Source organism: Aspergillus chevalieri, chromosome 7, assembly GCF_016861735.1.
Source record: "Aspergillus chevalieri M1 DNA, chromosome 7, nearly complete sequence".
Taxonomy (NCBI): domain Eukaryota; kingdom Fungi; phylum Ascomycota; class Eurotiomycetes; order Eurotiales; family Aspergillaceae; genus Aspergillus; species Aspergillus chevalieri.
In genome coordinates, this window is record NC_057368.1 from 1,130,631 (window position 1) to 1,145,095 (window position 14,465).

The 14,465-nt window shown below is 52.1% G+C and overlaps 6 protein-coding genes across 6 annotated transcripts; 1 reads left to right on the plus strand and 5 right to left on the minus strand.

Annotated features, from left to right (window-relative positions):
• Positions 1-262: 262 nt before the first annotated feature.
• Positions 263-1,391, minus strand: ACHE_70369A (WSC domain-containing protein; the record flags this gene model as incomplete). The annotated part of the gene is made up of 2 exons (XM_043282694.1): positions 263-1,056; positions 1,115-1,391. The coding sequence occupies 2 exons, from the start codon at positions 1,389-1,391 to the stop codon at positions 263-265; spliced, it is 1,071 nt and encodes a 356-aa protein (XP_043140048.1).
• A 511-nt stretch (positions 1,392-1,902) lies between these two features.
• On the plus strand, positions 1,903-3,680 carry cps1 (Gly-Xaa carboxypeptidase; the record flags this gene model as incomplete). Its single annotated transcript, XM_043282695.1, has 3 exons — positions 1,903-2,225; positions 2,280-3,571; positions 3,622-3,680. 3 exons carry the CDS (start codon positions 1,903-1,905, stop codon positions 3,678-3,680), a joined length of 1,674 nt encoding a protein of 557 aa, XP_043140049.1.
• Positions 3,681-3,856: 176 nt separating this feature from the next.
• gta1 (glutaminase GtaA) lies at positions 3,857-6,229 on the minus strand (the record flags this gene model as incomplete). The annotated part of the gene is made up of 7 exons (XM_043282696.1): positions 3,857-3,926; positions 3,972-4,107; positions 4,154-4,500; positions 4,547-5,130; positions 5,182-5,624; positions 5,692-5,984; positions 6,036-6,229. 7 exons carry the CDS (start codon positions 6,227-6,229, stop codon positions 3,857-3,859), a joined length of 2,067 nt encoding a protein of 688 aa, XP_043140050.1.
• Positions 6,230-7,925: 1,696 nt separating this feature from the next.
• anxc4 (annexin ANXC4) lies at positions 7,926-10,729 on the minus strand (the record flags this gene model as incomplete). The annotated part of the gene is made up of 2 exons (XM_043282698.1): positions 7,926-8,225; positions 8,303-10,729. The coding sequence occupies 2 exons, from the start codon at positions 10,727-10,729 to the stop codon at positions 7,926-7,928; spliced, it is 2,727 nt and encodes a 908-aa protein (XP_043140051.1).
• Positions 10,730-11,025: 296 nt separating this feature from the next.
• On the minus strand, positions 11,026-11,406 carry ACHE_70373A (uncharacterized protein; the record flags this gene model as incomplete). Its single annotated transcript, XM_043282699.1, has 1 exon — positions 11,026-11,406. One exon carries the CDS (start codon positions 11,404-11,406, stop codon positions 11,026-11,028), a length of 381 nt encoding a protein of 126 aa, XP_043140052.1.
• A 462-nt stretch (positions 11,407-11,868) lies between these two features.
• On the minus strand, positions 11,869-13,642 carry aspE (septin; the record flags this gene model as incomplete). Its single annotated transcript, XM_043282700.1, has 2 exons — positions 11,869-13,063; positions 13,116-13,642. The coding sequence occupies 2 exons, from the start codon at positions 13,640-13,642 to the stop codon at positions 11,869-11,871; spliced, it is 1,722 nt and encodes a 573-aa protein (XP_043140053.1).
• Between the last annotated feature and the right edge of the window lie 823 nt (positions 13,643-14,465).

Sequence of the window (14,465 nt, forward strand, 5' to 3'; positions counted from 1 at the left end):
TACATCGTACATACGTACACATTAACGAGCCGATGTATGCCAGAGAATCAAATCGTATAAAATCAAGTCAAGTCAAATCAATGGTATATAAAATAGATAAAGGTAAGAATGATACAAAACGAAGGGAATGCCTGCCCTGCATTGTGCACCTGCTTGGCGCTTTCTTGTCCCTGTGCACATGCACCTACCTACATCCTCGACCTCAAAACAAATCCCCCTAATTCAAATAGAATAGGACAAAAAGATAATAGTGCGAAAGGGCTTACAGCAAGTAAGCAACCATAACACCCATAACAGCACCGACCATCGAGAACGAAGAACCAACACGGCCAGCAGCGTTCTCGCCAGAGGGGGTAGCCGAAGCCGAAGCCGACGAGCTGGAGCTCGACGAGTCAGAGGTGCTGGAAGAGCTAGAGCTAGAGTCCGAGTTCGAAGAAGAGCCAGAAGACGGCGACGCAGAAGCACCGCTGCTGGAGCCCGTGCTCGAGGGAGCAGTCAGGAGGGTGTTGGGGATGGAGGTGGTCTGGGTGGTGTTGGAGTCGGAGTCAGATCCGCCAGTGGCAGAAGCAGAGCTGCCGGCAGCAGTGCTGGTCGCGGCACCGGCGGCGGTGGTGGTAGCAGCAGCGGCGGCAGTGGTCTTCTCTTCAGACGAGTCAGAGGAAGAAGAAGTAGCAGCAGCAGCGTCAGAGCCAGAGTCGGACGAAGCGGAAGAGGTAGGTTCCGAGTCGACGACGATACCGCCCTCCACGCTGGCGGAGGCGGAGCCGGTGGATTCAGAAGAGGCAGAGCTAGTGGATTCGGAGGAAGAGGAGTCGGAAGAGGGGGTAGCGGAAACAGCGGGGCCAACACCAGCGACGGGGGTGTCCCCAGAGTCAGACGAGGAAGAGTCGTCCGAGCTAGAGTCAGACGAAGAGGAGTCGCTGGAACCCGAGTCCAACCAAGCCGGGTGATCGGAGCGACGGACGACAGAGGCAGTAGGGGCGGCAGCAGAGCTGGAGCTGGCGCCAGAGCTAGGGGCTTGAGGGACGGTGACGGTCCAGGCGTCGTGGCCGCCGCCTGCGCATTTGTCAGTATCTACATCGCAATCGCAAAATTTATATACAAGAGGGCATACACTTGTCAGCCGGGTAGCCCGGGCAAGGCACCGAGCACTCCTTCTCATCCACCTTCAAGTCCTTGCTAGGCAACTCCTTAACACAAGCGCACTCCTTGCCATCCTTGGTCCCGGAGAAAGCGTAGTTGCGCGAGAGACAGAGGGCCTGGCAGTAAGCGTTGGAGAGGAAAGTCGAGGCCGGGAGGACGAGAGGTTCGGCACCGAGGGACTGGTAGCAGTTGTTGGCTGCGGCGGCGGAGGCAGCCGTGGTAAGAGCGAGAATGGCGACGTTCTTCATTTTGTTTTGTCTATAGTTCAAAGGAGTGACTGAAAATCAAAAGAACGAATGAATAAAGGAATAAGGAATGGAAAAGAACGAAAGTCCTGCGTACACTGTACGAACGAGAGTGGATTGACAAGCAGAAGGACTGGAAAGAGAAGAAAAGAATTGATATACATATACCCCTGAACAAACACAGCAGGCTGAAACAAACTATTGAGATCTCCTCGGCTTTTTCCTCGTCACGGTTGACCTTTTGCGTACGATCGGCGCCCCTTTTCGGCGGGTTTAGGGTTGATGACACTACGTCAGGATGTACTCCGAGTCAGATTCTTGCATATTATTCACTGCATAGTAAAATCTCAGTAGAATTGTAGTAGTAGACAAACATACTACACAAATCACGTAGTTACCGACATGCAGGATCTATAACCGACCCCTCCGATAAGAACCTTGTACTCCGGAGTACACTCCAACATATAAATAGCCACAATCCCACTCTTCCCCTCCGCTAATTAAACCACCCAAAATGCGGTCCCTCTTAGTCATCCTCCTCCCCACCGCCCTGGCCCTGCCTTCATTTCCCTTTTCGGCCTCGGCTCAACGGCCTCTCCAGGATACCTCCGAGATATCATGTCCTCTTGCTCCAAAAATAGCCCCGGATAGCGACGGCTTCTTATCCTCGCTGCATTTCATTCAGGATGAGGGCATTCGCGCGCAACAAGTTGAGCGCCTCTCGCGCGCTGTGCAGGTCGACACGAGCGTTGGCGATGCGGTGACGGATCGCGACAATGAGGCGTTTGCGCCCTTCGTGGACTTTCAGGACCTTCTTCGTGACTTGTTTCCTCTAGTGTATGTCTGAAATCCCCCAGACCGGATCGCATCCCATGTTAATATTGAGCGCAGCCACAAAACCGCCCAACTAGACCACATAAACACCCACGCCCTGCTCTACACCCTCCCCGGCAAACTCCCCCACCTCCAACCAATCCTCTTCCTCGCCCATCAAGACGTCGTCCCTATCGACGACCCAACCGACTGGACCTACCCGCCCTTCTCCGGCCACTACGACGGAACCTACATCTGGGGCCGCGGCGCCAGCGACTGCAAGAACACGCTCATCGGCCTGCTCTCCGCCATCGAAGACCTGCTCAATCAGGGCTTCAAACCATCGCGCACGGTGATTTTTTCATTCGGCTTCGATGAGGAGTCGCACGGTTTCCTAGGCGCCGGGCATCTAGCCCCCGAACTCGAGAAGCGGTATGGAAAAGACAGCATCGCGTTGATCCTGGATGAGGGCGGAAACGGTGTGCAGGTCCTCCCCGATGACGAGGATGTCGTCTATGCGCTCCCCGCTGTCGGTGAGAAGGGTGCTCTGGATCTCATCCTTGAACTCGCCGTGCCCGGCGGCCATAGTTCCATTCCGCCTGCGCACACGGGAATCGGGATTATGGCGGATATCATCCACACTCTCGAACGCAAGGACCTTTTCGTCCCTGAGTTAAACGAGATTCATCCTACCCGCAAGACATTGGAATGCCAAGTCGTGCATTCGCCCGAACACATCGAGTCGTGGCTGGGACATGCATTGTCGACAAACGATTACCGCAGCCTAGCCGAGAAACTGGGCCAGTCGCGCGGTGACAATTTCCGCGTCACTCTGCAAACAACTCAGGCAACAGATATCATCCGCGGTGGCGTGAAGTCCAACGCATTGCCGGAGAAAATCTCCGCTGTGATCAACTACCGTGTCGCGCTGCATCAGACACCAGACACTGTTATCTCTCGCGCGGTTGACTTGATCACGCCCATTGTGCAAGGATACAATCTCTCGTTCTCGCATCCGTATTCGTCTGGCGAGGGCGAAGGAACGATCAACCATCTCACGCTTAGGCCGCTTTCGTCCCCGCTCGTCCCCGCGCCGCTTAGTCCGACGGATGTCTCCGCGGATCAGATTTGGACTCGGTTCTCGGGTGTGGCGCGCGCAGTGTTTGAGTCGGTTCCTGCTCTTAAGGGGAAGAAGGTTGTTGTGAGTGGGGATGTTATGACTGGGAACACGGATACGCGGTTCTATTGGAATCTGTCGCGGAATATTTACCGCTGGAATCCTAGTCGGGAGAGGTTCCTCAACAATATCCACACTGTTGATGAGAAACAGTCCATCGATACCCACCTCGAGGGTATGATGATGTATTACGGTATGTCTCCTAACACCACACCTAGGTTTACGACAAAACTAACAAATCAGATCTGATTCGCGCTTTCGACCAATGGGAAGAAACGAATGAATTTGCCCACGAACTGTGATTGACTTCATGATATACGGATACTCCACGGTGATGAACATGACATATGTATGGCAACAGCCGTCAATCCTATATATAACGATCCATATGGTCTAATAATGACCGTAAAGATAGCACCGAACAATGTTACACGAATCGTACTACGTCTCCACGCGCAAAGGATATCATAACCATAGCCTAATTCAAAATTAACAATGCAAACGAGCCGCCCATGACGGGTCTGGCAATAAAGGTGATTCCGGGGTAACTGTTCCGTCAGCATCAATTTACACAAAAATGTCAGGGCGCTTACTCTCCGGTGCTGGTCTCATAAAGATCAGTCATAGGTCGGTTGGTCGGAGTCTTGTTGATCCAGGTAGCTAAGTCCTTGATGAACATGTCGCGAGTCGAGTTCGACGCTACAGCCGCAGCAAACAGTTCCCAATCGCCTAACTTGTTAGCCAGTGAGCTCTGGATGGATAAAGCAGCACCTACTCTTGGTATAACTGTGCCTGGTGTCGAGCGGAACTCCATATGTCGCCTCGACAGTTGGGTAAAACGAACTCTGCATGTCATACACAGACTGCGGAACCAAGTTCAATCCAAGTTCCCGATCAGCGTAAAGGTTGTACAGAAGACCGTGAGATGAGTTGTCTCCATACGACAGAGTGGTGTGCGCAGGTTCGGTGTTGTTGGCAATGCCCAAGGTTTGCCATCTGTCAATGTAATCCTGAGCAACCGTAGTGCGGTTCTCACTGTCGTCAGGATGGTCGGTGATGGAGCTAATGGTCGCCATCGCTTCGATACCGATAATGCCCTTCAGAGCCAAATTGGTTTGGTTGCTATACGCGTTAGTGTGCCTCGAGACTACCACGGAAAATGACTTACGCCAAAGAACCTGCAAAGTCATCGGTCGAAATCTGGTTCGCTGGGTAAATCGCATCCTGGACGAGATAGTTGGTCCACTGAGTGAGCTTGGTATAATGGTCACTCAGATAGGTTGTGTTCCCCGACTTGAGCGCATATGCCAGGGCCATGATGACCATGTTGCCACACTCCTCGAGTGGCATGGGCTCATCGTTACCTTCAGGGTGACCAGTGGCGTTGGGGTAATGCGTGCCAATGTCGTGCATGGCGTAGGCATTGGGATAGTTTCCGGATTCCTGGATCTCATACAGAGGCTTCAAAAGGAGCAGCAGTAATTCTGGATTTGTGTAGAGGAAAACGGGATGTGCCGGGAAGATGACATCGACCGTGTTCATGTTGCCGTTGGAAGAGATCTCCTTCATAAACAAGTAGGGCTCCTCAATGGTACCGGTCAGTTGAGTGGCCGCGAAAGCCTGACGACCACTAAGGGAAGTGATAGTCAAATAATCCTGGCCGGCAGCAGCAATAGAATCACGGGCAACGCGATCATCGAATTCCGAAGACAGCTTGTTGGCTTCCTCATAGTCATGATAAAAGAAGTCGAGCTAGCAAGTTAGCTTTACGTTCATCATTTTACTGTTCGTTCAATGACTTACAGCAGCCAATCCGTCCTTGAAATAGCTCGTCCAGAGAGAAGGCACCGCGCGAGTCCCAGTTGCACCACTGAATTGAATCGCATCTTGCTGGTCCAAACCAATAGTGAACAGCCGGTCAGCCGTCTGAGAGCTGACAGATCCCAAGTCAATGGAAAATCCAAAGACTGGCCAGTTTGTGGAGATGGCACGGTAGTTGTTGTCCTTTGAATTGGACAGCTTTCCGTTCTTTCGAAACGCGCTGCGAACGTCCTCTGCATTTCCCGACTGGTACGTTACGCCGGTCCCGTTATGCGTGGCCCAATACCAAGAACCCCATTCCGACTGATCCCTGGATTCGGAGAAAAGCAACTGAGTTTGGCGTTGGATCTTGTGATAGGCAACTTCATCGTCCGTGACACCATAGTCCCATTGCACAGCAGTACTGCGGTCTCCTGAAACCCATTCTGTGGAGAATCGGTCAGATGGGTGAAACATCATTTTAAATGGGGAATACCCCGCAAAGAGACATACCAGCTGAGATGTCTGAGTACACCTGAACATCATGGGATTGACCATCGAGCGAGGCAACTTCCACGTTGAGATAGGAAAACACCAAAGACTGCCGCTTGAGATCGTTGGGGGTGATGGGCGAGAGGAAAGTAAGATTCAACTGCACTTCGCCGCCAACGTTCATGGTGAAAATACTCTTCGTCGAAGTATACTCGTAGGCCGTCTGATTGACCGTAGTGGTTCCTGGCAGCCCCATCCATGTGTAGGAATTTCCGTCTACACGGATAATACCGGCCCAGCCAATGATTTGGCCTCTGTCAGATGGTCAGTACATGTTTGCGACAAAACAATTCGGGGTTTCTTACTCCCAAAACCTCGGCCATTCACCAGCCAAGTAGCCACCATTACCCCCATCCTGTCCTGCCGGCAACCACGTGCTCAGGTAGGGTGACTTGACAGCCAACGGCAGCGAAGGAGGCCTAGCAGGAGTAAAGGTCGACTCTGCTGTCACCGCAGAGACGAGGGAAGCGACCAAAAGACCGAGACGATAGAGATTCATACTGACGAATAGTAGTTGCTTCAGCAGTCACGCAGAAGCATGGTAGGGATTTTTTTTGAACCGCAAAAAGAAAGAACCCAGGAGAATGAAATTCGTCACCGCTCAGCAAATCGTGGAGAAATGTAAGGAAGGGAGAGGGAAGGGCTTGTTGTCGGAATGCTGCGCAGATAGGCCTTTTATAAGCGCATACCACAGGTGCTCCGCAGGTGACAAGACAGAACAAGACAAGACAACCGTGACCGCTGCGACCTAAGACCAGAAAAGTAAGCGTCAGAAAGTCTAGACTGCATGATGGATGTGAGATGGGAATCTTCCGAATGTCGTCTGACATGTCAATTGCTGTGGGGTAGACGGAGAAGAGGAAAGAAAGGCAGGGCGTGATACCACTTCAGCCACATGGACCGAGGCAAGGGGAAGGCAAATAGGAGAGATAATGGCGAGGGTGAGAACAGCCAGAGAATACCCGTGCCTAAGGTAGTAGGGTAGCAGTGTATAAACAAAGAAATGCCGGGATGTACATACAGACAGCTGCAGACCGGAATTGGACCGGAGAAAAGATACGGGGTGTTCTGGAATGATTGGGACGAGTCAGTCAGTATCATGGATAACTGCAGAACAGATCAGAAAGGAGAGCCACACATACGTTAGGTTTCTGTTGGTTTCTGCTTGTCTGGGATAACGAATGGCGGTGTAAAGAGTGACTTGAAGCAAATAAGCGAGTGAGTATGATTGATGAGAATAAAGGATGAGAGAAAGGGAAAAAAATAAAAAAAGAAGAGGAGAGATGAAAGAGAACGAAGATACCGGGAAGTAAGCCGGCAAGAGCCTCTACCCGAATAGGAAAGCAGCACCGACTATACGCCAGCTATACTAATACTATTCAGTACAGATTACCTCATAAAGAGAACCGAATGTTTGCTAAGAATACTCAATAACCAGTAACCAAACCGCGATCTGACGCGATGTAGCTGCAGTGTGACATTGGCGCTACTATTATTGCTGACTCGGACTCGGTGGACTCGAGATCGAGCATACAAAGATCGGATAGGCAGATTTACATCGGGGCTGCATGTAGGCAACATAATTGGGCAGTAATGGATAAATCACATCGCTGCAGGTACTAGATGACCAGGTCAGGATGCATGCACAGCATAGCCCACTACTGTACAAGTACAGCGATACGAGTACTCGGAACTTTGTCGGCAATTATCTACTGGTGTACCAACATATGGAAAATCATGCCTTACATCTGACATTGAGTTAACTTTATCAAATAGGCTTTATCGAGTATCTGTAAGGGCAGTGTGACTATCTCGTCTTCCCAAACAGGTAATAAAAAAGTAATGCCAATGCTCGTCTAAATCAAAGTAGTATTCCAGCAGGAAGCATGAGCAGTCAATGTGATCAAGTCACGCCATCTGCGTTAGTTCAATTATGGAGCAAATTAATCTACCCCAGTCAGCACCAAAATAAACACATGCCCTAATATCTAGTCGGTGCCATAATAGTGATGGCCATGTCTGTCTATAATAGTAGTAGTAGTAGTAGTAGTAGTAGTAGTAGCCAAGAGCTTGAAATCCAAGTATGAGCAGTCTAATTTATCCTAGTCATTCGCTAATATCAAATAAACCACCTTAACTAAGAACCAATCATCAATCCATCATCTATCGTAAGTCCATGGTAAAAAGAAACGCAATCACTCCTTATTACAGCTCCTCGCCAACTCAATACAAAACTCCCCCCACTCACTCCCCCCATTAATCGGCAGCACCTCCTCCGCAATCGCCTCCTCAAGTCTCTCCCGATACCTCCTCCGAAACTCATGCTTCACCTGCTCCAGATGCTTAGGCTCCCAATGTAAACGCACGAGCCGTGAAATCAGCAATTCCGAGCGCTCTTTGCCAGTCTGCGATTCGTGGAGTGCCTGGTGCAGGAGCATTGCGTCGCGCATGGGGCGGTTGATGGCACCGTTGAGGATGTGCGCTAGGGTTTCACCCTGAATCAGTTAGTATGCATGTACATATTACGTTGTCAAAGGTAAAGGAAAGATGTAAGGGGAAGGGAGGGACGTACGACAAGATTCGGCGACTTGGAAATCATCGCCTTGGCGAAATTATGCCGGTAAACCTTCTCATAAGTACGCAACACCTCGCGCAGATGCGAGTCGCTCCTCCGCACAATAATAAAGATCATAGCTGTCTCGCCACCGTCGCGGGAGATCAGCGCGCGATGCAACTCCTCCACATCCCGGTCGATCAGTTCCTCATTCATCGGCTGGCGCTCGCTCTGCCGTCCCTCATCCAGCGCGAGTAGCACGGCTGTCCGGAATTTATCAGCTTTCAGCTCTGACTTCATGCACTTCTCGAGACTGTCGTTGTAGCGCGAGTCGCGGAAAGATTCCTTGATGGCGCGGATTTCCGAGTTCCGACGGCCCATTAGCGATTCGATTAGGAGTTCTCGTCGCGAGCTGCCGGATTGGTAGTAGCAGTTTGCCCAGAAGGCTTCTGATTCCCAGCGTCCGAGGGCGGTGGCGTAGCAGACTTTGCCGAAGGGTGTGTTGCCGAGTTTTAGGTGGATGTGTTTGGCGACGTTGACGCCCTTGCCGTGGACTTTGACGTGGTGTTTGTATTCCTTGCGCATGTCGAGAATCTCCTCATCACTCAAACGAGGCAGAATGTGGATGAGTGTCTTGTGGTCGATATGGCGCGTGTGCGAGAGGGCTTCCTGCATCGCAAGTGCATCACGTGTTGGGTTGTAGAACGACACGCGTTTGTTTTGCGATACGCCCGGTGAAATCAGAAGCACGTTGTCAGGCTCCAGGCTCTGCGTGGAACTGTGCCGTTCATGTCGGACCCTGCTCCTCTCGCGTCTGCTGGACCCCTCATCCTTTGACTCCCGGTCATCTCTGGACTTCTTCCGTCTATGTGTTCGCTTCGGATCCAGCGTCTCCGAGTCCGAGAAATCATCTTCCGGTCTAGCAGGAATGACTATGGGCGAGGGCATAGGCGAAATAGTCTGGTACGTGCCCTGATATGGTTCCTGCAGAGGACTGGCCGGTCGCTGGCTTGGGTCGGGTCTATCAACGGTGAGGTTGGCAGACGACACTGAGTTGCTGGGTGGGCGGGTGCGGCCTCCCGGCGTGATTTCCACGTAGTGATGGTCATTGCTTGTCGTAGGAGCTTGTCCCGTCGACACGGAAATCTGAGGCTTCGCAGGACGCTTCGGTGGAGGAGTCGGCGCAGCCGGTGCCGGCGGCGCAGGCGCTGCGGGGGGTCGTGAAGCTGGTGGTGCAGGTGCAGCCGGTGGAGGTGCAGGTTTCTGGTGGCTCGAGCTAGCAGCGGGCGGCCTGGAGGGTTGCGGCACCGCAGGATAGCTAAACGGCCTCGATGAATTCTTCGAACCATACCTTATATTGGGATCAATCTGCGCGTATTGGAACGGCGGAAGATTCGCATACGCCGGCCGCGGGGGTCCCTCCCCCGACGAAGTATGAGGAGCCGGCGCATAAGAACCCGGATTATACGCGCCCGTCGTAGATGAATAAACCGGACTCGCACTATAATGCGCGCTATGAGGCACATAGGCATTTGTGTACGGCGCTGGATTCGCATACTGCGGCATAGGCGGCCCTGTCGTAGCCGGCTGCGATGTCTCAGGAGGCGGGAAAGCCCCAGGCATAGAAGAATGCTCTTCGCCCTGCGACGATGGCGGCACGAAACCCGGCATCTCACACTCCGGAATAGGCGCCCAATTAGACGGCATCGCAGACGACGTCGGCGGATACGTGGGGTAGTTGTGCTGCTGCGGGCTCGCATACCCGTACTTGAACGGCTCTGGTCGAGCATAGCCAGGGCCCGGGGCCTCTGGCAGCGGCTGTGATCCAGGACGCGGTGGGAGATTGGGCTTTGGCGATTCCGGTTTATTCTGCGCAGCTTGCGCCGCAACAGCCTGCTGTGCTAGCTCGGTCGCCGAGTCGCGGAGCGTAGACCAGAACTTGGATCGTCGATTCGACGACTTTTTCCTCTCCCCCGGCATATCGCCATACGCCAATCTCTCGTCCACAGACGAGTCATCTGACTCCTCAGCCTTCTTATCAAACTTGGAGCCAGTACTAGGTGTGGACTTCAGGTAATAGCTCGCTTCCTGCCCATCATCACCCTCATCACCCGAATGATAATATTCCCGACGAGGCCGTCGACTTGTGCCCCGACGGTAATAATCGCTCGCATTCCCTCCATCTCCCCCCTCAGTATCGATATCGTACCGCGACCGTGACTTGCTGCGATGGCCACGCACGGCGCTGGGTGCTCTGCTGCTGCGGGGACCGCGCGATCGGGACCGTGGTGGGTTGTCGTCCAAGGAAGTAAGGGAAGATTTGCTGGTCCGTGGAACGGCGGAGGATACTCTACTTCGGCTCCGGGCACCGCGAGACTTGGAACGTTCGCGGGTTCGGCTGCTGGACCGGCCGCGCGACCATGGGCCGTTGACCTGCAGTGACATTGTTTAGTGGGGAGGACGGTTAGAGAGCAAGAGAATCCAAACAAAGAATTGGCACAGTAAATAGACCAAGGTACGGAGTAAAAGAGATGAATATATGTTTAACTTAAGAGAGAAAAGAAAAAAAGAAATTTTGGAAAAAAAGAAATGAGACTCAGTTATGTTTGCTCTCAGCGAGGCTGGTCGTGGATCATCGCTTCTAGCGTTAAACTTGGTGCTTGCGGGGCTGCCGTCTCTGGCAGCGGCAACTCATTCACAAACAGTAGAGATTAATCATAGTCGGTCAATTGCCAGCTGAATTATGCAGTTTTGGGCCGTCTAGATACAGATGGACCGTTCAATAGGGCTGCTATTGGTCGGGGAAAGCTGGTCGGGCGCAGCAGACTAGCCCTGATGGCGCAGAGATGCACATGAATCCCATCAGGTGAGTCACGGAATAGTTTCGTGCTACCCTGTACAAGGGAATCACGGAGAATCACAGAGGGCATATGTTCATAGGGGCGATACCACGAGATACCAGCCTGTGGAACTGCTATTTCACTATGGGAATCAAGAATACAGAGATTTCGAACAAAAAAGAGAAGAAGAGGAATAAACCAAGTCCATACAGCCCAAGCAGCATTCCACCAAACTCGGAGGTACAAGGTCATTCGCCACAGGATGGTCTTGCGGAACAACATACAAAATGACCACCCAGCATAGCTAGAAATGGAACGGAAATTGGTATAAGGAGCGTGAAGAATGTAGAACGTAAAAGCAGGGGGAATACAGGTATTGGGGGAATTAGGAAAAAAAAAAAGAAAAAGAAAGCTGTCAGTAATGCTTTGATAGGTGAAAACAACAAATCCAAGCAACGAACTGCATCGGAAAACTGCTGCCACAGTATGGACGCTCAAGCATGACGCGCAAGGAAAGGCTGATGGGTATCTATGTGTCTTGTGGATAGCGAGTTTGGAGGGATTATCCTTTTTTCAGGAGAAGAACATGAACCGCGAAAAATGGTAAGAATCGAACGAGGAAGACTGTCCATGTCGTGGATCTTAGGTCGAAACCGAAGAACCAAAGTTCAATCAGAACAATAGGCCATTACCGGGGTAAAAGCTTGTCCGTACGAAGAACATTGACTGCTATTCTGCAAGTCTTTACCGAGTCCGACGCCCGTCAAATGGGCCCATTCGTCCGCCATACGCCTTCCTCTGAGGAGGGGCGGCATGGATACCATTGCGGTTCAGCCGGCTGGTTCTCCAGTTCTCGTACCAGATCAAACGGCTAGCCTCCCGGAGTTCCGATCGCCAGTCGTTGAAGACGTGATTCTTCAGCTTAACGAAATCGCAGTGCTCGGGGTTGTACGGGTCAGCGAATCCCCAGGCGAACCTGCGGCCAACAGGCTCGTCGCCGGCCTCCAACGAGTACGGGTCAGGCGAGAGAATCGAGAACGGGAGGCTCTTAGCAACCGCTTCGGACCCAGAGGACTTGCGACTTCGTTCGGATGGTGGGTTCTGGGATTCAGCCTTTTCGTCCGATGGCACTGGCTCCGACTTCGACATCGCAGATGCTTCCTTGTCCTGGTCAGGGTTTTCTGCCTCGGGGGTCGCCTCGGGGGTCGCCTCGGGGGTCGCCTCGGGCTGCGTACCTTCGTGCTGCGATTCTGTAGGCGTCGTTTCCTCTTCGTCTGCACTCTCCGAAGAAGTATATTCCTGGTCTTCCAATGTAAGAACCTCAAGGGGATCGATGTTGGCCTGCTTCAAGCTGTTCCAGACGGCCTTCCTCAGGTAAGCCATATGAGCGGTGGTGATTGTGTCTGCTTTGCTGATGACCGGCACAACGGTGGTCTTGCCCAGTACGGTCTGCAGGACCTGAAGGTCGAGATACTTGTCCAAGATACCAACAACAGGAGAGTCAGAGCGCTTAGGTTTTCCATTGGCCGCCCGTTCAGCGGCAGCAATGTTCTCATCCAAGCGCACGGGATCAAGGATCAAGAAGGTGCAGTGGATATGGGTGTCTCGGACGCCTGGCGAGCGAATCACCTTCATTTCCTCGTTCAGGGTTTCTTCGAATTTGCCCTCCAAGAAGTTGGTTACTCCACGCAGCTGGATGTCGACAATGTTCCTCTCCAGGCCTTGGGAGTCCCACAGGGTCAGCCCTACCCGCTCTCCATCGAAATCGGTTTCCAGATAGTGAGAAGTGAAGCCGTCGTTCGAGCCAGAATGGCGTTGGATTTCCTCGAACTCTTCCGGCAAACGAGAGGGATGTTTGTGCGGTGGCATGGTCAGAGACTTGCGGAGGAAGTTAAGGAACGAGGTCTTTCCCGAGTTTCGTGCACCAATCACGAGAATACTGGACAGGGTCAGCGTGAATTCGCCTCAACCAGGTAAAGCGTACTACTCACTTGTATGGCGTAGGATCCTTGCGACGACGCAGTCTGCGAGGGTTATTGGAGGTACTGACAGCACTGCTGGCATAGCTAAAGCGTCCACGGTGGGTCATGCTTTCAGTGCGTGCATACGGGTCAGGGTAGACAGAAGGAGCAGGCGAGCTCAGCGCAGTTCCAGGAGCAGCAGTATTCTCATACGGCCTGGCAGAGAACATGGCGACGCTGTCGGGACGGTCATCACCTCCAAAGGTCTCGAGTCTGGGGGTGGGGGACAGGTCAGGAAGACGAGGAGGTTGCTTGGGCATGGCCTCTCTCTGGCGGCGTTCCTCCTCCATTGCTTGGGTTTTGGATCTCTTGGTTCTGCTTCCAGAGAGTTTCCGTTCACCTAACGGTTCAGTAGACTTGGAGCGGCGAAGGAAACCGAGAGAAGACGATTTGCGCTGGTCCTTGGAGTTGGAGGTGCTGTTGCTGTGGTTTTCGGTGATGGGAGGAAGCTCCTGGCCTCGCCCGGGGGTCGAGGATCTGGGCGACGCGGTTGCCATGACTAGCTGTCTCTGTCGCAGTTGCTCTTTCCCAACGCGCGGAAGTGGGGGGTATTTAGTCAATAATGAAACTGGACTGAATTCACCCAACCCAAGGCAGACAGGCTTGTGCTACCTATCTATCTAGTCTTTAAAATCAATCGTCAGTAAAAGATAGAGAGAGAAAGAAGAAGAACGAGGTACAAAAAGCACATGGTGAATTGGCGCATCCCATGTCCACCAAGTCTCTCCCCACGCCACCCAGTGAATGACATTGCATACAGCACTTACAGTAGTTGTGACACACTAGTCTTCTCCACTGTAAATTGGGAGTCTTGGTAATGGAAAATATTTAAACGAAAGAATTGCGTACGATTGAATCGCGCTGGTTGAGAATATCTCAGGAGATGAAGAGAAGAAAAACGACAACCACAAGCCCAGCAAGCGTTTGTCGACACCAGTTCTGTCTCTCTTCTCCTTTTTGCAAAGGACGCGATCCGGAACAACCGCTCTTTTTTTCTTCTTAATTGTTATTTTTTTTTCGATGTGGAATGCGAAACAACCTGCTCACAGCATCCGGCTAAAGCGGCGCATGGAGAATAATAATAGTGAACGGATAAAACAAGAGAATGCGATGCAAGAAATGAAAAAGGAGGGGAGATGGAAAGAGAGAAGAGAAGAGAAAAGAACAGCCGAGAGCAGCGCAGATTGATTTAGAAAAGCGCAATTCCGGCGTTGATGAAGATCGGCCGAGCGAATAGATGGATGGGCTCGTCTTTTTCCTTATTCTTCCTACTGTCCGAAGTGATTGATATGAACGGATTGAAAAGCAATGACCACCACA